Raw genomic sequence first — 21227 nt, 5'->3', positions numbered from 1 at the left:
AGGAAAGTGTTTTGATACATCTGGTAGCTGATAGAGTGTGTGACAGACATAAGAAATAAGATGGGACTGTCCTGAGGGGTAAGTGGCTCCAAGTTCTGTTCTCATATTTTAAGTGATATAGCAGGCTGTTCTTGAGCTAAGCAAGTTTGAAACTTTTTAAGGAGGAAATAAGAAAAAAAAATGTGTGAGCTGGATGGAAATAAAAACTGGTATCTAAGTTTACAGATCTAATGGTATTCACTGTCTGATGGTCCAGTTAAGGATGCAAGAGAAAGGTAAATCAATATTTAGTTTTATACGTTTCCTTTCCATACTACCTTCTTTTCAAAAATTCCATCATAAAGCAGCAGAAGCTGCTGTTACAGTGAATTTCAGGGCATGACCAGTGCTTAGACTGTGCAATAGAGGGCACTCCTCCCCTTACAAGAGGACGGTGAGCCAGTCTCGCCTGTTTCCAGAGGATGCTTCTCCCTCACAGATCTGGGTGTGAAACCTCTGATGTGCCAGCAGCAGGAACACACAGGCAGAGCATATCTCAAGGATGGCAGGAGTTGTTCTCCTTCAGCCAAACAAATTGAGGTTCACAGACATCCTTAAGGTACATTTAAATTATAGCGGAAATGCCTTCGTTTTTCTCTCCAAGCACAGAGGCTCATTTTTACCAAGTGATTTCTTAAAACACAATTTTCCCATAGATTGTAGACCTCAGTTGTATTGCTAAAGATTCCAAAACAAATCGAGGAGGAAACAATTTGGAAACAAGACGATGACCTAAGGGAAGCTACTTGCTTAATCTAGTACTCTTTAATTCACTATTTCTCCCTGTTCTCAGTTTCCATTTGTCTGTTATCACTGTATTTGTAGAAGACCTGTATTTGCAAAGCACCTTGCGTGCTACTGGACCTCTGTCAGTCAAACAGATCAGTGACATTTCCACAGATTGACGTTTCGTAGATTGACAGTCTAAATTTCAGTTGATGACATTTTTGAGAGGGTTAGTCACGGTGTTGGTCAGCACCTCACTGATTTCCTATGTCAGGAACTTTGTGAATTGCTTTATGTAGTGCATACCCCAGAAGGCAGCCTTTCTATTTGCTGACTTTGGAGCAAAAGGCTAGCAAAAGATGAACAGGTGGGAGAGTACACTGATGGCACCACATGCAGTTTACAAACTCCTTGCTCTTCCGTAGTTATTTGGTAATTATCAGTGCTTAATTCCCTATTGTTTACAGGGAACCCAGTTATAGCCTTTCTTGAACTTTCCCAGACATTATAAGCATCTATCAGAGCATTCATAAAATCTACATCATATTAAAAGTTTGTTTGCCTAATATAGCTATTTCTGAAATACAGCCTTCACCGAGAACTATTTTAAACCTTTTTTTTTTCCTAATTAACTGTGTAATTTTCGTTGCTCTGTATATACTTTGCATGGTATTAATTTAATGCAAATTTAACTGTCCAAAAATTAAGCATGTAGCCAGCTAGACTCCTTCTGTAGTCAGTGGCGAGTCAGGCACTTCCAGAGGCTGGTTCATCCCCTCACGAGATGTAGGCGTATTCAGGACAAAGCAGCTCTTTGCACTGCCCCCACTGACTGCAGCAGGATCACAGAACGTTATCGGAGCCTTGCTGGACCAGGAGCTGCTTGGAATTACTGCTGGCGTGCACCACGGCTGCTCTGACCGCTTGTTTTCACTCTGCCCTTGGTGCTGTGTTGGCACAAGCGTTTTTGTGGCTGTGACGTGATCTGGACTGAGAACTGGTGCTGCTAAAAATATTCTTTTTTCCCTTTTTTGCTGGAAAATGTTTCAGCTCAGTGAGTTCTCTTTTCCATTTCACCAAGCAGCCAGAGTGGACAGTAGGCAGCTCTGGACTAGGATGGGGCTGGAAGTGACTGCATTATTTGGCTTCAGTGGTACTGCTATAAACTGTGGTGCTTAGCCACAGGCTAAGATGACATGCAAACCCCTGAGATGTCTGGAGGTGAGCAAGAAAATTTTTAATGCCCCAGTGTATACACCTGCATTCTTACCATAGTACATTAAGCAGAAAAATTCCTAGAAGCAAGGCCTCAGATGATTTTATAGCGTGCTTTTGCTTTTTCAGGGCTTTTTTTGCTTGTAAAATTGTACATGGCTGCAAGATACCTTCCCATAGAAGACTGATGTTAGTATTTTGAATTTCCTCTTTGAATTCACGTTATACTTCTTCTGCTGTCACTCTCACAAGTAATAGCTGATGTCTATCGTTTATTTCCATGTACCTCAGCTCTTGTTCTAACAAAAACATTGTAGGCAAAGATCCTGGAGACAGGAAAGGGGAAATGGTTAAGATGGAAAGAAGGCTGAGGGGAAGCAGACTAACAAGCTTCCCATACATAAAAGCTGCTGCAAAGAAGGAAGGAATATTTTTTTCTCTGTATCTGCAGAGACTAGGACAAGAAGTCAGAGGTTCAACTGCAGACAAGGACTTTCAGAAAAATCTTCCTTACAGTAAAGACAGTTGTGACATGCTGACTGGAGACTGTGCAGTCTCCATTGCTGGAGGTCTTTAAAAACATCTCAGACAAATGTCTACTTAGTATATCTGCATTCCCATGTATTATTAATTTTTGTTCCTCTCACATAAATTTGCAGAAGGTTTATTTCTACTACCCAAAGTGCAAGCAGGTCTCTTGTACTCCCTTTTAGATTGAGAGCCAGGAAATGCAAGAAATCAGAGACAAGAAGAAGGAGCTGGACACTGACCATCAAGAGCTTACGTCTGCAAGGCAAGGGGGTGGGGAAACAGTTACCTCCAAGCCTCTGAAAAGCACTGAACACAAGCAGCAGCTGAGGAATTCTGAGGATCTGAAAAGAGCCCATCATCTTTCCAACAAGGCCATGAAACACAGTGCTCTGCCTGCAGATACTCTCAGAAAAATTCAGGCTGACAGGTGAGTGAAGCACAGATACAATGGCTGTGGGGGATGCTCAGGGCTTTAAAGTTCTCAGTCCCTTTCCAAAGTAAAAACACAGGGTTCCCACTCTCTCATTTATAAATTACTCTTGTATACATTTTCTTCCTGGCAGGCAGTATGCAAGTGATGTAATTACTGCAACTATGAAAGAGATGCAGGAATCAGGAACATTCAACAGCCTAATAGAAGCTAATGGGAGAGAGAATGCAAAGAAGAGCAAGTTTCATGACATCCTCATCAGGTCAGAGTTGACTTCAGTATTTTTCTGCTTAACTGCTCAGAGCCAAAGCCCATTCCCCCTTAGTAAATGCTATAAAAGGGAAGTAAACAAAAACAAACAAACAAAAGCCCTAAACCAAGATATGGAAAGGATGCCACTTTTTCAGCTTAAATTATCCTGACTGCTTTACAAATGGCACTTCTTTCCCGTTGGGAGAGAAATAACTGACGGTACTGATATTAATCAGACTGGGGAATTGCCTGAGCTTGGACCACAGTGGACACCAGTGTCTGCATTAATGCAAATGCTGCTCCGTAATCAATTAAAACATAATGTGATGTAGGAGTTCCCTGCTTTTTAACTCCTTGTCCCCAGAGGAAGCCAGAGATGCAAATAATCTGCTCAAGCCAGGGTCAGCAACATACAGCCTTTAGGTTAGATGATGCCCAGGAGGATCTGCTTTGACCCATATGCTAATGTGCTCCCTTTTCCCCACTGACAGCAAGGGGCTAGCACAGATGGCAGCAGAGGCAATTGTCTTTCAAAACCCACCTCTTCCACTGTCTAAAACCAAGGGATTTATTGTTTATCCATGGAAGGGACAGAAATCAAAACTGAAAGCAGCAATTGCTTGTGGAATCACTATTCAATACTAGAAAGTGGAAAGGGGCAGACAAATCATCACAGGAAAGGACATAATCATTTTATTCCAGTCTATCAACCATATCTAATCACTGCGTTACCTGATCTACTGTACATTCTTTTCATGGAATGAACTTGATCTGTATTTCAATATACTATAACCTCCCTGGTTTTGTGTCAATATACCGGTCTGAAAGCAGTCTGCAGCAAGGCTGGAACTCCTAATCAGGAGCTGCAGTTTATCACAGTCACCCAGCTAAGGACTCTGAAAATGAAATGCATGTTTGACTGTAAGGTTGGGAGAGGGTACAAAGCCTCAGGCAGCAATTCTTGTTACTGGCTTTAGATCAAATGATAGGCATAAAAGCTTAGAAAAGCACTCAGGGTGAAATAAGATAGTCATGAAACCTAGAATATTACTGCATCCATTTTGTTTTAAACAGGTACATACCTCTGTAGGTTTTGATCTGGTTCCCCAGGATTTTGGTTCATTCTACCTCTCATTCCCATCCTCCTTGCTCAGTCTATGCATCTTTTCTTTAAGGATTTACTTACCAAGTCACTAGCTTTGGTGAGGAGCCTCTACTTCTGACTTGCAGATGTGCTGCCTCCTCAAGACTCGGAGTGAAGAGATGAATGCCTTTTCTGCTACCCAGCCACAGAAAGTGGCTTATCTGCTGTTCTGAAGAAGCAGGGCAAGCTTTTGTGTATGTTTGTTTTAGTTCAGCTGTTACAAACTCACTGAAGAGCAGGTTAAGTGGGGCAGTGTTCAGCTAGGTGCACCGATGTATCAGGAGATAGGAAATTCCCTATCTAGGTATAAAACTCCTGTCTTTCTTGATGTGTTCAAGTGATTGTATTTTCCCATTTTCCTTCAGGGAAGAGGAAGGAAAGAAGGAGATAAAGTCACTCCAGAAACAGCTGCAAGATATCAAGAAAGAAACTGAAATGGAACTTCAGGTGAGGTTACTTAACAGTGGGCATCACACCAAGGGGAAGTCTACTAGCAGAGATCCTGGAAATGCATAAGGTACACTGGGAAGTGTAGCAAGATGAAAAGAACACTAGAAAAAAAATGTGGGCATAACAGAGAGGAGGAAGAAGAGAAGGCATTGAAGGAAATGGAAAGTTAGCAAGTTAGGAAAAAGAAAGAAGGAAGAGTAGTTGTGGAAAGTGAAGAAGAAATGACGAATGAAGGGTTGTTTTTTTTGTTTTTTTTTTTTTCCTTACAGAATTGAACCGAACATCTAAAAGATGTAAAGGTCAGACCCAGGACTGAAAAGGGAAGCTGTGTATTTCAATATATACTTACTCCCACTGGAAGTGGGGTGGGAGCTTATTTCTAGGCCCTATGGGACAACCCCAAATCCCTTGACATCTGCGTGGCACTTAAATGAAATAAGCTGAATGGTTTGTTAGGCTCACAACACCACATTTTGTCCGTTTGTTTCTGCGCAATGTCCTGTCTCACCCAGCTTCTGATGGCTCCTGGGAAGCTCCTTTTCTCCCACTCCCCAAGCTCACGAATATGATGATGTAGTTTGCCTTCTGTGTAGTGCGCAGTCAGGCTTGGCATTTCTGTGTCCTGCCTTGTACCTCTCCTTGCAGTCATAGGAAGGTGTGTAGCTCCCATGCTGAGAAGGTGACCTCCTCTGTGTTCTTTTAATACCTTATGCTAATTGGGTTCTTGCATTTTGCCTCATCAAATGGGACCTGCACTCATTTGGGATTTTGTTTTTATGTTTCCAGCCTAAAAATCCTTTTCTGAGTTTCCTTATAGTTTCAGCTTTGATAACAAATCAAAGACAAGACTACTTTCAAGTACTGCTTTCCTCCTGTGCCAAACATAATGGTGTCTCACTCTGTCTCCCGAGGGAGAATAATTTCTTTTTGCTTCATATGGGATTTTCCCAGCGGCAGTTTTACAGACACTTGCATGATTTGTCACCTTGCCAACTAATTAGAAGCAAAAATACAGCTTGCTGATTTTGGAGCACTTTGAACAATAATAATACACAGACCTGTAGACAAAAGCCTGCATGGCTGTCTCCAGTCCAGTGGATGAGAAAACAAAAGCAAGCAAATCTAATCATGGAACCAGAAAAACACGGTCATTGATTCACACATGTTCCTTGCGTGTTTGTATTTTCAGTTGTGCTAGTTCTTAATGAGATGCTAATTAAGGCTGTATTAGCCTGCTCTGCTCATTTTTCTTTCTAATAGAACACAAGTCAAATGCTAAATGTTCTCACATTTTGTTTTCTTTCCTTTTGGAAAACACTGGTGTCTCAAACGGAGCCGAGACGATCAGTCTGTTTTTATTCCAGACTGCTTTATTATGATGTTCCTCCATAAAGGAACACCACCGATACCTGTAGTTTGGCTGCAGTTCTGTTTGCTGCTACAGTGTTCATTTCCTAGCTTGCAGAAAAATACTCACTTTCTCAGATTTCCTGGACAAGTGATGGCCATCATACAGATTTTGAAACAGGTTAATAGTGTACAAGATGATATAGTTTACACAGTTTAACAAAAAAATTAGGAAATGTAAACTTTTAAATTCCTGCATTGCTATTCTCACAGAGAATTTTTATGACCTTTGTGGTTTTTTTTTAGTAAATTCATGCCATACATGTATGCAAGTTATGGTGTAATTTTATAACAAACAGTAATATTTCAGGCTACATTACTAGACAGAAAAACAAGATGTCGCATCATGGTGCCACTGAAAACAGGTCCCTAATTTTTATTCTCTCGTGGCTCTCATAAGACACCCAGCTGCAGTATGAGTGTGCCACTCAGTAGTGCTTTTAGCAGTGATTAAAATCTGTCATGGCTCTTTATCCTCCCCCAGGAAGACAAATCCATCAATTAAGTGTTCAGGGGGAATATCTTAAATGCATATACCCCTAAACTGGTGCGTGTTTATGCTGGAGAAACGTACCGGCCGACTGCAGTGGAAGGCAGGGGGTTTGTGATGGTCCTGGGCTACTTCATCCCACTGCTGGAACAGCCCCCAAGGCCGCTCAGCAGGAGCCAGAGCTGGTGCAGCAGATCCAAACTTGGTGCCGAGGGGACAGGGTCTTTGACAAGGCTGCCACTGCCAACAAGTCTGGTCCTTCTGCCAGCAAACCGCCCCTCAGACGTGGCACAACACTTGCTGGTATTGCGGTGAGCTAGCGGAGGGCTGCAGAAGTCCTTACGCCAGGAGAATGGGTGACCCTCCAGTCCTGCTGTCCTTTCAGCTGAAGCATTCCTCAATGGGGAGTGTGCAGCACGGGGATGTTCTGGCAGCTAGGACAGAGATGTGTGGTTTCAGGGGATGCGAGTCCAGACTGCAGCAGGTGTGTAGATCTAAGCGTATCTCCAGGCTTCGCAGGCTGAGCTATCGCAGCTGCCAGTGGAAAGGCTTGGGCTCATCCACACTCGTCGTGGAAGCAAGGAGGCAGGCAGCGGGGCGCTCTGCAGGCTCACTAGCTGCCCCCACGCAGCACAGCACCCCCTCCCCTGCTCCCTCCAAATACTCACCAAGTGGTGGGCACCGGGTGTGCTGCTGGCAGCAGGGAGCTTACCCGGAGGCTGTAGGAATCACACAGACTCTTTGCTCCTGGCTGTTATTTCTGTAACCAGCTGTATTTCAAGTGAGTGTAAATGCTAATTGCTGTGGAAGAACTGAGAGATGCAGGGGGCACTTGCAAGGCAGATAAATCAAAGTAAATGAAAACACATGAGCGTGCACACCCTTTCCAGCTACAGTGCAGTTGCTTTCGCTGCCAAACAGCATCTGTGGGGCAGAATCCTATGGCACCAGATAACAGCAGCAGACAGGCCTCTGAGCTGATGTCTGCGAGCTGAGAGATCAGAGAAGAAAAAAGCTTGTTTACCTGCTAGCAGAGCAGACTGGCTCTTAACAAGTATTTCCTGGGTTTTGATCTCGGTCTCTGCCAGTTTGGGGATAGTTTTGGATGCACGACGTATGATTTTGCATCTTTGGTTTGGCAGATTCGAAGCTGAAGTCATCCCAAATAAGCGGCCCAGAGGTTTACTGCATTAACCGTGAAAGCCCGCGGTGTCCTGGCCGAGCCCTTTGCTGGGATAAACTAGAATGAATAAATGTTAACTCATTTTCCCAGTGCCTGCCTCTGAACTTCAGGGATGAGCACGGTCCACAGATGGCGCCCACGGGTTGTGGGTGGCAGCAGCAGTCACAACCCGCGATGTAACACCAAAAATGCCCCGGCTCTGCAGCTCCAGGCCCACCAGCGGGGCTGCAGGAGCTGCCCACATGCCTGCAGCCGACTTTCCCTCTCCAAGTGAGAGCATTACTGTAAACCACCAGCGAGGGTTTTGCATTTCACTTCCCGTCTGCTTCGGGTTGTGTAACCAAGCCCCCAGACTCCCCACTTCTAACAGAGCTGTTTTACACCACCAGATCCAAACCACAAACATGCCATGCAGCAAAGAAAACAAACAGAGCAGGCGGGCCCCCATCCCAGCCGAGGCCTGGGGCTCTGAAATCAAAAGCACTTTTTCCTCTATCAAAATATGAAATAAAAAAAAAAGAAAATAACGCGGTGTTCATGCTCTGGTTCACCTCTCTGAATAGTTTGTAACCTAGGCTGAAACCTTCTTTTCTGGCCTGTTTCCAGATCCTTAGCAGATAGCAGCGAGACCCTGACTGCAGCAGCGCTTGGTTTTGCCGAGCCTCAGCGCCACAAAACGTTGGTGTTTTTCATTAGCATCTCCCCGCTCTGTCTGCCAGCCCCTCGATTTAGACATTCTTCCACCACAACACAGCAGGGCAACCTCAGGATAAAGTGGTGTAGCCACCTCCCATGTCTAGTGACTAGGAACACAACCACTCCCAATGCCTACCGAAATTTCACATCAAGGAGAATAAAAGCCATTACCAGAAACCTTAATGGGGCATAAATAGGTCGTGTCTGTAGCTGTCTGCAGTCATATGATGATACGGCTGTACAAAAAATATCTGATCTTGGAAACCTTCACAAATTTTTGAATGCATGACTTTTAAAACCACAAAACTGCACCAGCCAAGGCCCTAATTGTCCTGAGCCTTATAAATATACTTTACTCTTCCTAGCTACGTCCGACAAGGGGTGCAGAGGGAAGGATTTTCCTTTTAACTGTTCCAAACTCTTCTTATAAGGAAACCTTTCCAAATGAGTCATGCCACGAAAGCTTTTAAACACAGCGCTATTGAGCTTCTTCCTGTGGCATTTTTCCATGTTTGCACAGCTAAGGAATGCAAGGGTGCTTCAGAGACAAGATACGTGGGCTTCAAACCTTTTAAATGCCAACACTTCGGTATTTCATCTTCAGCTGCAAGGTTTGGCTGATGAATGTCAAGCCTATCACAGCATGGCAGGAGAGCAAAGAGAGAGGCTGTAATGGAGCAACTGGGAGCCAGCCCAGAGGCATTACTGTTGGTCTTGCATAATTACACAGGAGACTTTGATGACCTTTTTAACTCGCAATGCAGTCTAGAGTTTTTCATTTTACAGGAGGTTCTTCCAAGCTCCGACCCTTGATTAATGAAATTTTTGCTGTTATTCAAATAAAATCATTAAAAAGGAGTAAAGAAGCTAACAATCCCAAATCAAGCAAACGCACTTTGCTTCCTGAGCACACACAAGAAGCTGGACAAATGGGGCACGTTGGCTTGGGGGTAAATGTCCTGGAGACAGAACACCCTCAGGAAAGCTCAGCTCCACTGTGAAACAAGGTGTGGGGAGAGGCTGGGAGCTCATGGCCAGCTTTTCCTTGGCACTCCTTACTTACCCTGGGTGTATGCTTTTATTAACAAAGTGGGCAGCATTTTCTTGATAAGATTTCAAGAACGAACTGTTTAAACATACGAGCGAGTCAAGATTAGATTTTCACCTGTTCATAGTGCTGTATTTTTACAGTTGCTGTGTAACAAGGAAAAAAAAAACAACAAACAACACCAACAAACCAAACCAAACCAAAAACCAGCAATAAATCCAAGGAACAGAGCATACTTTAGGAAATCAGACTTGGGCATATGTGGGGCCGAGGTATTATCCTCTTGTTACAGATGCCCGCTCACTGAGACAGCCTAATCCAAGTAGTTAGCAAAGCCTAACTTTAGCAGTTGAAATTATTGGACTATTTTCATGCTTATAATAAGCATGTCCGAATCTCTTCCTGAACCAAAGGCCAGAAGGCCTGGTTTCTTGTCCCACTCTGTTCACCACTCCGCCTACTCCAGGGGTTATCACTCCTCACTGATGGGTTTATTGCCTTCTGTATGGGTTATAAATCAAACTTCCATTTGAAGCACAGTTTAAAATGGGTCAACAGCCAGGGAAAGTGTGAAGCCTACAGCCTTTGATTCTTTTGCATTTATCTGGGAGTGGAGAGATTAAGAAACAGAGAGCTGATTTCAGTCTCCAGGCTTGCTTTTTTGCTTATTTTGTCTCCCCCCCTAGAACCGAGATAATATGATTGTCTGCCTCAAAGATGAGTTCCAAGAGATGAAAGCCAAAACAGACATGGAGAAACGCTACATAAAAAAAAGCACAGACCTCCAGGTCCACCAAACCCAGAAGAAGTGCAGCAATGCAGAGAATGGACTGAACAAGGAAATTGAGGTAAGCTCTTCCCCGCAGCCCTTACCGAAAAGTATCTGCAGCTTGTGAGGAAAAAGTCAGCTCAGCAGGTTGTCTGTAGGACAGAAGGACTCAGCACTGTGCTGGGAACAATACTTGTCCTAGAAAGATCTTCTCCCTAGGACTCTGGCAATGCCTCTGCTTGTCTGGTGCCCCATTTTTACACCACATTATTTTTTTTTTCTCTAAAATGATAAACATCCCCATCCCTTGGAATTGCAGCTGAAGTGTGGTGAGCTGCACAAGCAGCATTTTTTCAGATCTGTAGGGGAAGGATGTACAATGAGCTTTTTATTGAAAAAGCCCAAGAAAGAAAGAAAAGAAAGGAAGAAAGAAAAAAAGAAAGATAGAAAGAAAGAAAATAAGGCCAGTGTTTGGCCTCAGCACAGAGAGGTAGCTGTCTTGGGGGCTCTCTTTCCTAGAGAAATGCATGATCAGAGGACTTAGATGATGACAGGAGGTTGTCTGCCAGCAGAACCATCATGGGGATGCAAAGCTTTCTGGATCAGACCTCAAACAAGGCTAAGGACTTTACCTATTTGGTTCCTTTAAAGGTGATTTCAAGTCAAATGGATTTATTTTAAGTATTTTTCTGCCTATTCATTTTAAGTTCATGCTCCACTTGCATATAGTTACAATGCTATTTAGCAATTTAAGCATCATAAACTCCTAGCATTGCCCACAGCATGTTATGCTGGTAGAGCTGTTCGGTAGCCACAGGGTGAACTACTGCCTCGGTCAGTTTTGGCACTGGGAAAAAGGCAAAAATGCGTGTGGACTGCACAGAGAGCTCCCACGTGCTTGTGCACCAGCTGGGCTCTGAGCAGCAAAGGCACACGCATATATGCAGTAACATCGGCTCACGTGTTCTGTTGCATCAATCTCAGGACTTGAAGAGGAAAACTGATGAGGAGATTCGAGTCCACATGGAGACTGAAAATTTCCTCAGGCAGTACTATAAGGTACGTTTGGCTTTTTATGTTAATACCTAAAATATCAACCAATAAATATTACATCATTGATTAGTGTCCAAAGAAAACCAGTTATTGCTCCATCACAATTGTTGCTGTTTGAATTACTGCTTCCCTTCAAGTCGGAATTAAGCTGGCTCTCCCTGATTGTGATTTGCTAGCTTGCACACATTTTCTTAAAATTAGAGTTCATACAATTGGGATTGTTTATCCCATTGTTAGGGATTTTCCCTCCCTCAGATAGCTGTATTCAGTTAATATTTTGGGTAGACCTTTGGCAGTAGCTGGGAATTCCAGCAACGCAGTGAAGAGTGCTCTTGCACTAAGTTAGGGCAACAGATCACACACCCAAGTGTTGCAGAGGGTGAAAGAAATGACAGAAACTGCTACACTAGTTATGTCTTTTCTTAATCTGAGGAAGAATTGGGGTTGGGTAATTGCTAACTCATGATTATTGTACCCGATCTGAGCAGCTAACAACCATGAATGTCCTTGTGCTGCTGATCCAAAGGTTCAGAGTTTTTTCTGTCATCAATGGCAGTGCTCATAACAGTAAATAACGTTGGTAAATGTCTCATAAATGTCTCATACATGGCTGGCAGAGAACCTGTACTGCTGCAGGGTACCTAGCATCACTGCCAGAGTGAAATTTAAGAAAAGAGATTCACATTTTTAACATACAACTGCAAAAAAGTGCTGTATCTTCAAAGCAATTAAAACGCGAGCTCCCTATCGCAGGACCATAGCCTGATCAATGTTTCAGAGTGAGAGGACTTCCTAAGTACACCCTAAGCCTCTCTGTACTCAGCCAGCAGCTGGTGGCTTTACGGTGGCCCACAGAGCAGAGGATGACCATGCCCTCCATTTCCCTCGTGTGTCCAGCTGTGATGTTGTAATGAGATTGATGCTTTTCCTCAGATTATTTTTCCATGCAAGCAATCGTGGCTGTTGCTATGGAGAAGTCACTCCTGAATGGGAGGAAATCATCTGGCATGATGTTTCAGAAACACCTGCCCTCCTATTAATGAGTGAGTCAAAGCCAAGTTCACAGCCTGAAAAAGCGTGACCTGCTGACCCATGGGACCTTACTCCTGGTGCACGGAGTTTAATCCAGAAAGCGGCTAGGGAGTCATGCAGAGGATAAAAGCCTTCTCACTGTGAAACTGTGTTTCCTAAACTCCCCTTCCTACGCGCACACACAAAGAATGGCTTGTGGTTGTCATTTACTGTACCAGGATTGTGCACAAAACTAACTCCCAGTGCTTCTCCATTCTTCATGCACCTCTGCAAGGCCAACCCAGCCTCTTCTAACGTCCAGGCCAGTGCTGGGGCTTCCATGGTGACCCCCACGAAGCGTACCCCCTGTATGCTCTTTGTACCATGCTGAGCACCTCTCTGTCCCCATGCAGAAGGTGGAAGAGAAGCTGGAATACTGGGTGGACAAGTATGAAAATGACACAGACGCTAAAGACAAAGAACTTGAAGCCCTAAAAGAATCAAAGGCAAACAACTTGGAAATGCTGCAGAGATTTGCCAGTGAGGTAAGGCAGCAGCAGCAGCTCAGCGCTCAGCCATGCAAAACCGCGTCCTGGCTTTTTCCTACTGTCATTCAGATAAGGAACGAGGACCATGGGGAAAAAAAAATCAGTAATCTAGAGGTGTAGGATGGGGTTATGAGCACTGGTCCTGGGAAGGCGTGACATCATTTGTGACATCAAGGAAGGATGATGATGTTTTCCCTAAACTATTATCAGATGCCAGCAAGTAATTAGAAAACTATTGACAGCCTTTGTGAGGGGCAAAGGCACTGCCCCATCCCACCAGTATGCCTCACCGTAGTTTGCTGCCTTAGTCTGAACAAGCTTGCTTCTTCTAGCAATGTATGGGTATGACAAGCTGAGCCTGAATAAAGCAGTTCCTTCCCTTCCTGGAGATGCGTGTTCACAGCTGCACAGTGCTCTGTGATCAGGAGACTGATTCCAGTTAAAGTAATTCCTACCCCACACCCGTTTCTTGGTTAACTGCTGGGCGTTGATCACAGACACACAGGCACATCAGAGCAGGCAGCACAGGGCAAAATGAAGTGTCTGGTAAAAAGGGTGCTAGAAGGAATTCACTTGTAATCATTCCTTATTGTCACTGGGCCTGAGATGCTGGGCTTGAGTTAGACATTTCCCTGCTTGTGGGCTCATTTTTCACTCTGTATACTGTCAGCTCGCTGTCCAAAGTGTTTCCATTCATCATCTGCTGCCTAGCCTGGGGGAGCACGGGTCCTTCCTACTGACATCTGTTGCCTGAGACACCATCAGCCAGCCATTTTACAGCACAGGATCAGGGGGTTAATTATACCCAGGCCATGAGCGGTTTCACTTTGGCAGCAGCTCTCAGTGCCTTTAGGAGTGGTGGTGGTAATGAGCAACATTTGCCATCTGGATTCAGGAAAAGATCAAATAAAGGAGGTGGGGGAGGAAGGTCCAGGCTTACACATTACCCTTGGGCTGCCATGGAGCAGAGACATCCCTGGATGTGTTTTTTATGTGGCTGCTGAACTGCCCCCGTGCTACCTTGCAGTGCCAGACCTTTGAGGAAACCATCATCGCTGATCGGGCAGAAAAGGAGGCTAAAAGAAGACAACTAGAGCGGGATGCCCTGGAACTGAAGAGCATCCTGAAGGTAAAGGCGAGCAAAACTGAGGCAGTGCTGCTCTATCAGCAGTTAGGAGTTAATTATTTGCACCACAGGCTGTGTTCAGGCAGAAAATGGCCTGAGAAAGTTGGCTGGTACGGGGTGGCACAAGCAAGGGACAGATTAAGGCTGTCCCCTTCTACTGGGGCAGACACAAAGCCATCAGCTAGCTGCAGAATGTTTAAGAAGGGAACAAAAGGGGAAAAGCCAGCCTCTCGAATGATTTGGGGCTGTGCCCATCGCACCAGCCCCACTGCATGGGTGATACAAGAAGGGAGAGTCACGGGGCTGTTCCCCTACTCCTCTTCTTGCCACCAGCGACAGACACCCTCAGCTTATACATGGAAGCCTTCAGTGTACTCAGCAGAGGCCCAGCTGCTGCTGCATGGGCCAGGGCTTCCCCTCTGCAGCTGGGAAGCGCAGGAGAGACGCTCTGTCCATTTTACTGTACCCGGATTTCCCCTGCAACCGATTTCCCCTAAGACCTCTCTCTCCTACTTCCAGCTGCAGGCCTGGTGGAGAGGTACAATGGTCCGCAGAAACCTTGGCCCCTACCAGAACCTCAGGAAGAGTCGAGAGAAGCAGCTGTTAAAGCAGACAAACAAAAAGGATAAACCTGGAGCAAAGAAAAAGAAACGATAAGTAAGAAACCCAGCCACAGATGCGCTCTGGGGCTGCTGCTGGGCAGGGCACTGCTCTCTGTGTGTCCATCAGGACAAAATAAACCATGTAATAGACCCTGGGCTATTCTGGAGAACGTAGTTCGTGACACACAGTTCAGGTGAAGCTCCAGTGACTTGAAGCTGTCTTTGTACAGCAGAGACACTGCTTCCCCAGTAGCAGCTTTATGGAAACATTAAAACTAGCGGGATATAATCCTATGAACAGCTCAGTGACTCACCAGATGAGGAGCTCTGCACGGAGAACCTCCTTTGCAGTCCCCCACAGCACTGGCCGTGGAAGCGATGGTGTTTGCTGTGGCTCCGGCGGCTCTGAGTGAGGCAGGGAAGCCATCACCCACATCTGGGCTCAAGCAGCGCTCTCCCCAGTGTCAGTGCCAGCGTTAGGTCGGCCAGGGGAAAACTGCTGACACTTTGCAGTGTAAACACGAGGGCAGGCGAAGCATGCAGGTTTCCATTCCCACAGCCCTGCGAAGTGTCAGCACATAGACAGAATAGCTCTCAATGCCCTCCTACAGAGGGAAGCAACAATGGAAAAAGACAGCTGGCCGCCCTGCCCAGGGGAGCTGCTCTGTCACAGCCGTACCCACCACCGACTGCGACCTCCGTGCAGGGATGTCAGGCAGTGGGCAGGGAACAAAGCTGGTGGGGAGCAAAGTTCTGGGTTTTTTTTTTTGGCCCTTTCTCCTGACACCACTGTCACTCGCCTACAGGTTTGTGCACAAAGCAAAACTAGTCCTGTGGCTGAGCCGGCTGCTTTCTGACACTCCCGCACAGCGAAGAGAGCTCAAACCATACAAACTCCTCCCCCTCTGTGCTTTTTGTGACCAGCCTGCGCTGGCTCCATCCGAACATCCTTGTGTCCAGGTTGAACTGTGCCAAAAGCTCTAAAGTTCAAGCAGGATTACTGAAATCACGAGCAAAGAGCCTTTGGCTCAGAACCCTGTCTGAAGGGAAGGGGCTGGTGCCTGCCTATCAGGCTGAGCTGGTTATCAAGGGAGTGCTGGAACTGCAGACACTACACAAACTCGAGTTAGAAATATTGGCATTGCTACTGGGGGCACTACTGGTTAAACCACAATGCGTTCCCATTCCAACACATACCAAATCCATGCAAATGCTCACTGCTTTCTATGGTCCCCACGGGGCGGCAAGAACAGGGGTTACTCCAGTCCTGAGCTGGCAGGAGCAAGCTAAGACTGGGTTTACATCACACACCTGTACCACGGCTCCTTCTTACAGGGGGCACTGCAGAGCAGTCAGGGCAGGTATGTCCCTAATTCTAAATCTCCTTTCTTATGCTTATGTCTTTGCTTGCTTTTCAGCAGAGAACAAAATATAATGGAATCCGTACAAGTCCTCCTCAGCCTCTGCCTGGCTCCCTGGCAAGCCCCCGCTCCAAGCAGGGTAACACAGCACTTGCACTTACATCAAGTGCCCCAGAGCTGCAGTGAACAAACCAGTAGCAAGTTACACACTGCACTGGATCATAATTCAAAATTTCAATTTCAGTACCTAATATCTTGAAAACAAGCAACTCCCCCCAACCACAAATTGCTTGGGCACAGCAAAGCACGCTTCCAAACTTAGCAAGCTGCAAACCCTTGTGTAATAGGGAAGGGGTACTCCTTCTTTCAAAAATAATTTAACAAAAAACTATATCAAAGCAATGGTGGAACTGGCTTTGCTGTTCTGCTAAAGTAGGGGGTACCAAAATCCCTGGAGTCCCAAGGCAAGCATCCTGGCTGCCAGGTGACACTGCCCTATAGACAGGGGCAGAGGCTTTTATCCTGACCTAACCCGTGTCAGCTTACCCCTTCCAGGTGGGAACAGCACCCTCCTGCCTGCAGACTCTGCTCGTGCTGCCATCCATCCGGATCCTCCAGGCCTTCTCCGCTGCATCGGCCACTCTCAGAGCCACCGCTCTCCGTATGAGCCTCACCTTGCTGGGTTGGAAATCAGAGCGGGCTGCTGCTGCTTGGCTGTCCAGCTGCTGAATAAAGCTGAGCACCCCGGTGACTGGAGCAGGCAGCACCATCCCACAACCCGGCAGTTTTGAGGGACTTTGCCAGGGTTGGCACATTTTTTCCAGCTGCAGAGAGACAGGATCACAGCACACACCCGAGGTGTTTTCTGCAGGAAGTCCCAGCGATCAGGAGCCCTTTGGATGGACTGGTTTTCCAGGGACATGAATGGAGGAGAAAGAAAGGCAGGAGACAGAAGCTAGGGGAGAAATGAAACCTGGAGAGAGCTGGGCAGCCCTGAGGAAGGCAGGAAGGGAGCTGAAGAGGAGTGAGTATTTTGGCTAACAGGAACAAACCTTTCAGACACAGGGAGGGGACAGGCATGAAGCACAGGCACACATTTTACAGACTGAACTGAGGCAGGACAAAATCAAGCAGAAGATGAGAACTGCAAAGAGCACCAAGACTGGCAGCAAACCGCCCAGGCCTTGCAGGTCCATTTTACTGCTTGGTTTGAGAAGGTTTAAAAACAAACAAAAACACAATGGGGGGGAAAGGGGGGAAGAAGGGGTAGAAGGAGGGAGTAGCAAAGGACTCTGAACAAAGTTGTTGCTACTCAGCATCTAGGAAGGGCTGAAAGCACCTCCAAGAAAGTTTCTGGTGTGGCTACACAAGGCGTGTAAAGATGCTGGATGTTTTCTATCCTGGTTAACAATGAAAGCTAAAGAAAAAGCAGGTCCGTTAATTGCCAACTCGATGATGTGGAGGGTGGATACGCACACCTGGCACACAGGATGTGACATTCATTCATACAAGAGAACATCAGGAAAACGTACTGTAGTTCATGTAAGTCTTAAAACTTTATTTCAAATTACCCATGGTTTTCTTTTATATTATTAATGTGCTAGAAGTTCACACTACTGGCAGAATACAGGCAATTTAAAATAAAGTGTACAATATTCAAACATATTTATACTTAACAGACTTAGAAATTATGGAATGTATTTACAGACATACAGCATGGGATGAAGCTTTAAAATCCTTTACTCTATTAATTACACGTTTACACTGTTTTCAGAAATAACAAAATTAGATTGCTTTGTAAAACATCACAATATTTATACAAAAGAATTTGTTAATGTCCAAATTCACCGTAAAAGTCCTGTTTCTAAAACATTTTTTCAAAGGACCACTTATAGCTACAAAAGGATAAAAATACCATTTGCTGTTGTGTCACTACCAAGAACAACAGAGGAGTTCTCGGTGCTGTAAAAAATTGTCTCTGATCTATTTTAAACAGGCCACCAAAGCTCCCCCCCTTCACAAGGGGGAAGAATCAAATCCCAGTTGCTTTGACCTGATCGTTTCAATGCCATCAGGGACTCCTGAGTGCCAGTGCCACTCGATTTCAAGTCTGTGACGCTGCTGAGCCTCAAATGCTGCTCAGTGCTCGACACCGTTTGAGGGAGGATGGTGGAACAATGGGGTCAGTATACGGACACCGGCAAGCACGAAACACTCAGCTGGATTCCTCCCACATCCTCCAACACAAATGCCCCAGAAAGGAAAAAACAATCGCCTCTTTAACACAAAATAGAATTTTATACACAGTTTCTTTAAAATATTCTTTTCACTGGACACAACAAAAATTGCACATAAATACACTAAAAAAATCTCCCAACCTATTTTGTAAAATGAAACTGAAGTTTTTTTGGTTTTTTTTTGGTGTAATACATTAAATAAGCCCTACAATGAAACTTCAGGTCTGGATTTTTGTCCTAAACATCTGGTCAACATTTAGTGTTTGCCAGCATGAAAACACAAGACTATAAGGGTTAAACTAACATGACCAAATACATCTGAAACCGGCAGAGCGAACTGCTGCTTCTAACAAGGTAAGTGATACTCGGACATACATACAACTATCCCCGTCATGCAAACACTGCTTTTCACATGAATTCAGCTGCTGTGTGCATGCGCTCACTGCCTGTATATGTGAGTAGTTGTTTTAACCAGACAATAAAAAGTGGCTGTTTCTTGCAGTTCAGACTCAACTCCCCACCCCATTAATTCCTAAAACCTAGTATTAATGAAATGTCAAGCTTCCACCAACCTGAATACTGTTAAGTTTTATTTTCTCTAAGTGCTGGAAGCTGGACTGAAGCACATAACACAACACACCCTCTCACAATCCCCTGAGGGGAACGGTTTTCTTCAAACAGGAACATTTAAATAACCTACGAAGAGTGCGCTGTTAAAATGTAACGTGCCTCTGTATGATACAAATGACCTAATGTTGAAAACTAAGCTGAATGCAGCGTCCCCCTCTTTCAAATTACCTGAGAGACGAAGACACAAGAAACATTTGTGGGCTGTACTGCTTGCTGTGAGCGGCACAATCATCCGCACAACAAACTACAGCAGAGACTTCTGACACTCATGTAACCGTTCAAGAATCACCAACAGGCCTTGCACGTGGAATTAAGGGAAACACAAGAGCTACGTGAGGAGGAAAGCAGGTCTGCATGGGATTGCTCTCTTCTCTACACTTTGCAAGTTACTGGCATTTGCATTTCTTGCAGAGCTCGGGGCAACACGCCAGTTAGCATGAAAAGGTTTTTTTTTTCAGCTGTGCAGTTTGAAATACCCTTCACACGTGCTTAACTTGCACCATGATCAGCCAATGCCAATAAGAAGCAACTGGAGTCATTGTGTGAACCAGGGATACAACACTCACCATGAGTCCTGAAAGCAAACATGAAGCAAAACGGTGGAAAAGAAACTGCAAATCTAAAGGGGAGAAATCCAGCTAATGTTCTTTGTCAGTGTTCCTACGGCAGGTTTACTTCAGCAAAACTGGCTTTTAGCTAGCCACTTCCCAGTTCTTCTTCCTTTGTCCCCATGCAATCCTCTCGCTGTATTCTGCTTCAGATGTACCTCCAATGCCTGATGTTGGTCCCAGACCCCATACGACACGTTAGTAGCACGCTGTTCTGGGATGCTTTAAATGGGTCAGGAACTAGCAAAAGAACTGCATAGGTGGAGAACTGGATTTTACAAGGTCGTTTTTTTGGGGAAAAAATGTGTTGTGACTGATCTGGTCAAGCTTGGTCTTGTCACTGCGCCTAAAGCACAGAGCTGGTCTTTGTTTTGCAGGTCAACTTTCAAGCAAAACCCAAAACTTGCCTGCTGCCTCTCCCATTCCTGTACAGTGAATTTCCATTTTCTTGGTAAAGGAAGAGGAAGAAAGTAATGGTAGTTTTGTAAACCAGTGCATCTGTGTGAATACTATGATAAAGGCTTGTAAGTCCTGCCAAACCCACATGTAGAAGCTACCTTCTGCAGGATTGCTGTGTTAACGATATGCAGCCCACCGGTGGAAATTCCCTAACTCTGTTCTTAAAACAATGAATTTCTCAGTGGCTGGGACACTCACCAGTGCTGGCATGTCTGCATGGGATGCTCCAGCCCCTTCCAAATGTATTATTTGATAACGGATTTCTAATGACCTGCATGGCAGGCTGTAATTCTTCGCACTGCAGTGAAAACACGTACGTGATTCTTGACATTCATTTGAAAAAAATACTGAGTAACCAAATGCCTTACCTGACCAGGAGGGGAGATTTAAGTAGCTCTGATTTTTTTTTTTTATTACTAAAGTATTTCTTGTGGAGAAAACATGCAGTACTTTTTCCTTTGGAGAAAAAAAAAATCCCCCTTCAAATATTAAGTAACGAGGACATGCCAACATAGGTGAAAGCTGCACAAGGTTTGATTCTTATGAAACACTGTGCAGGTTAAGATTGTGTTGCAATATATATATATATTAAATATATATATTTATATAATGGAAAGAGATGTTCTCTGGAGGCAAAGAAACTCCCTTTCTTTGAATCCCAGGAGGAAGGAATGAAATTTCATTCCCCTTGTGCCCACTGCAGCAACATCCTTTTTTTTTTTTTTTTAAACGAATGAATTCCTGTAGGAACAGCTTTCCAAACTGCATACACCAATGTCTTCAAACTACAAGGTCAGTTTCTACAGCTGGCTCCAACAGCTAGCCACTGCAAGTCCCTGCCCTTCTCACAACAAACTTTTTTTTTTTCCCAGTAGGGGGCAAAAATATCAATAATAAAAACGTTATTGGAAACTGTTGTGATCTCCAAAAAAAATGGAGAAACGAAGCAAAACATTCCTGTCAGGAATCACGGGAACTCCTTTCCTTAGGACAGAGCTCTGTGTGTGTGGATGCACTGCATGGGCAGTAAAGTCTTGACGTCCTTCTGCTTAGCCAAGGTAACCCAAAAGGTCCCGGAGGTCTTTACACAGCAGACAGGTGGTGAAGCTGCTGCTGCTTTGGGGGTGCCAGCTCCAGGAGCGCCTGCACAGTCACAGCTACCTGTGTCAAACCTTTCTCTTCTAAAATATGCAGAGGCAAACATAATTGCTC

The 21227-nt window shown here is 45.0% G+C and overlaps 2 protein-coding genes across 8 annotated transcripts in view; one reads left to right on the top strand and one right to left on the bottom strand.

Moving 5' to 3' along the window:
* Window positions 1-17746, top strand: part of IQCG (IQ motif containing G) — a 21807-nt gene extending 4061 nt beyond the window's left edge. The window contains exons 3-11 of one of the 3 annotated variants that reach the window (XM_048076844.2): window positions 2694-2938; window positions 3075-3203; window positions 4703-4784; window positions 10298-10459; window positions 11365-11439; window positions 12858-12989; window positions 14020-14121; window positions 14638-14775; window positions 16142-17746. In XM_048076844.2, the coding sequence (XP_047932801.2) occupies window positions 2694-2938; window positions 3075-3203; window positions 4703-4784; window positions 10298-10459; window positions 11365-11439; window positions 12858-12989; window positions 14020-14121; window positions 14638-14775 (1065 nt within the window). In that variant the 3' untranslated portion in view covers window positions 16142-17746. Of the gene's footprint in view, window positions 1-2693; window positions 2939-3074; window positions 3204-4702; window positions 4785-10297; window positions 10460-11364; window positions 11440-12857; window positions 12990-14019; window positions 14122-14637; window positions 14876-16138 lie in introns of those variants that run through there. The other 2 variants (XM_013194996.3, XM_013194995.3) reach the window with 2 other exon arrangements.
* LRCH3 (leucine rich repeats and calponin homology domain containing 3) overlaps window positions 17619-21227 on the bottom strand; it is a 64563-nt gene continuing 60954 nt past the window's right edge. For all 5 annotated transcript variants that reach the window (XM_048076823.2, XM_048076836.2, XM_048076841.2 and 2 more), the window contains one exon: window positions 17619-21227. In XM_048076823.2, coding sequence (XP_047932780.2) covers window positions 21099-21227 — 129 coding nt within the window. In that variant the 3' untranslated portion in view covers window positions 17619-21098.

The sequence above is a fragment of the Anser cygnoides genome, chromosome 9, assembly GCF_040182565.1.
Source record: "Anser cygnoides isolate HZ-2024a breed goose chromosome 9, Taihu_goose_T2T_genome, whole genome shotgun sequence".
Classification (NCBI taxonomy): Eukaryota; Metazoa; Chordata; class Aves; order Anseriformes; family Anatidae; genus Anser; species Anser cygnoides.
The sequence above is the reverse complement of the archived record's forward strand: the minus strand, read 5'-3'. Positions and strand labels throughout refer to the sequence as shown.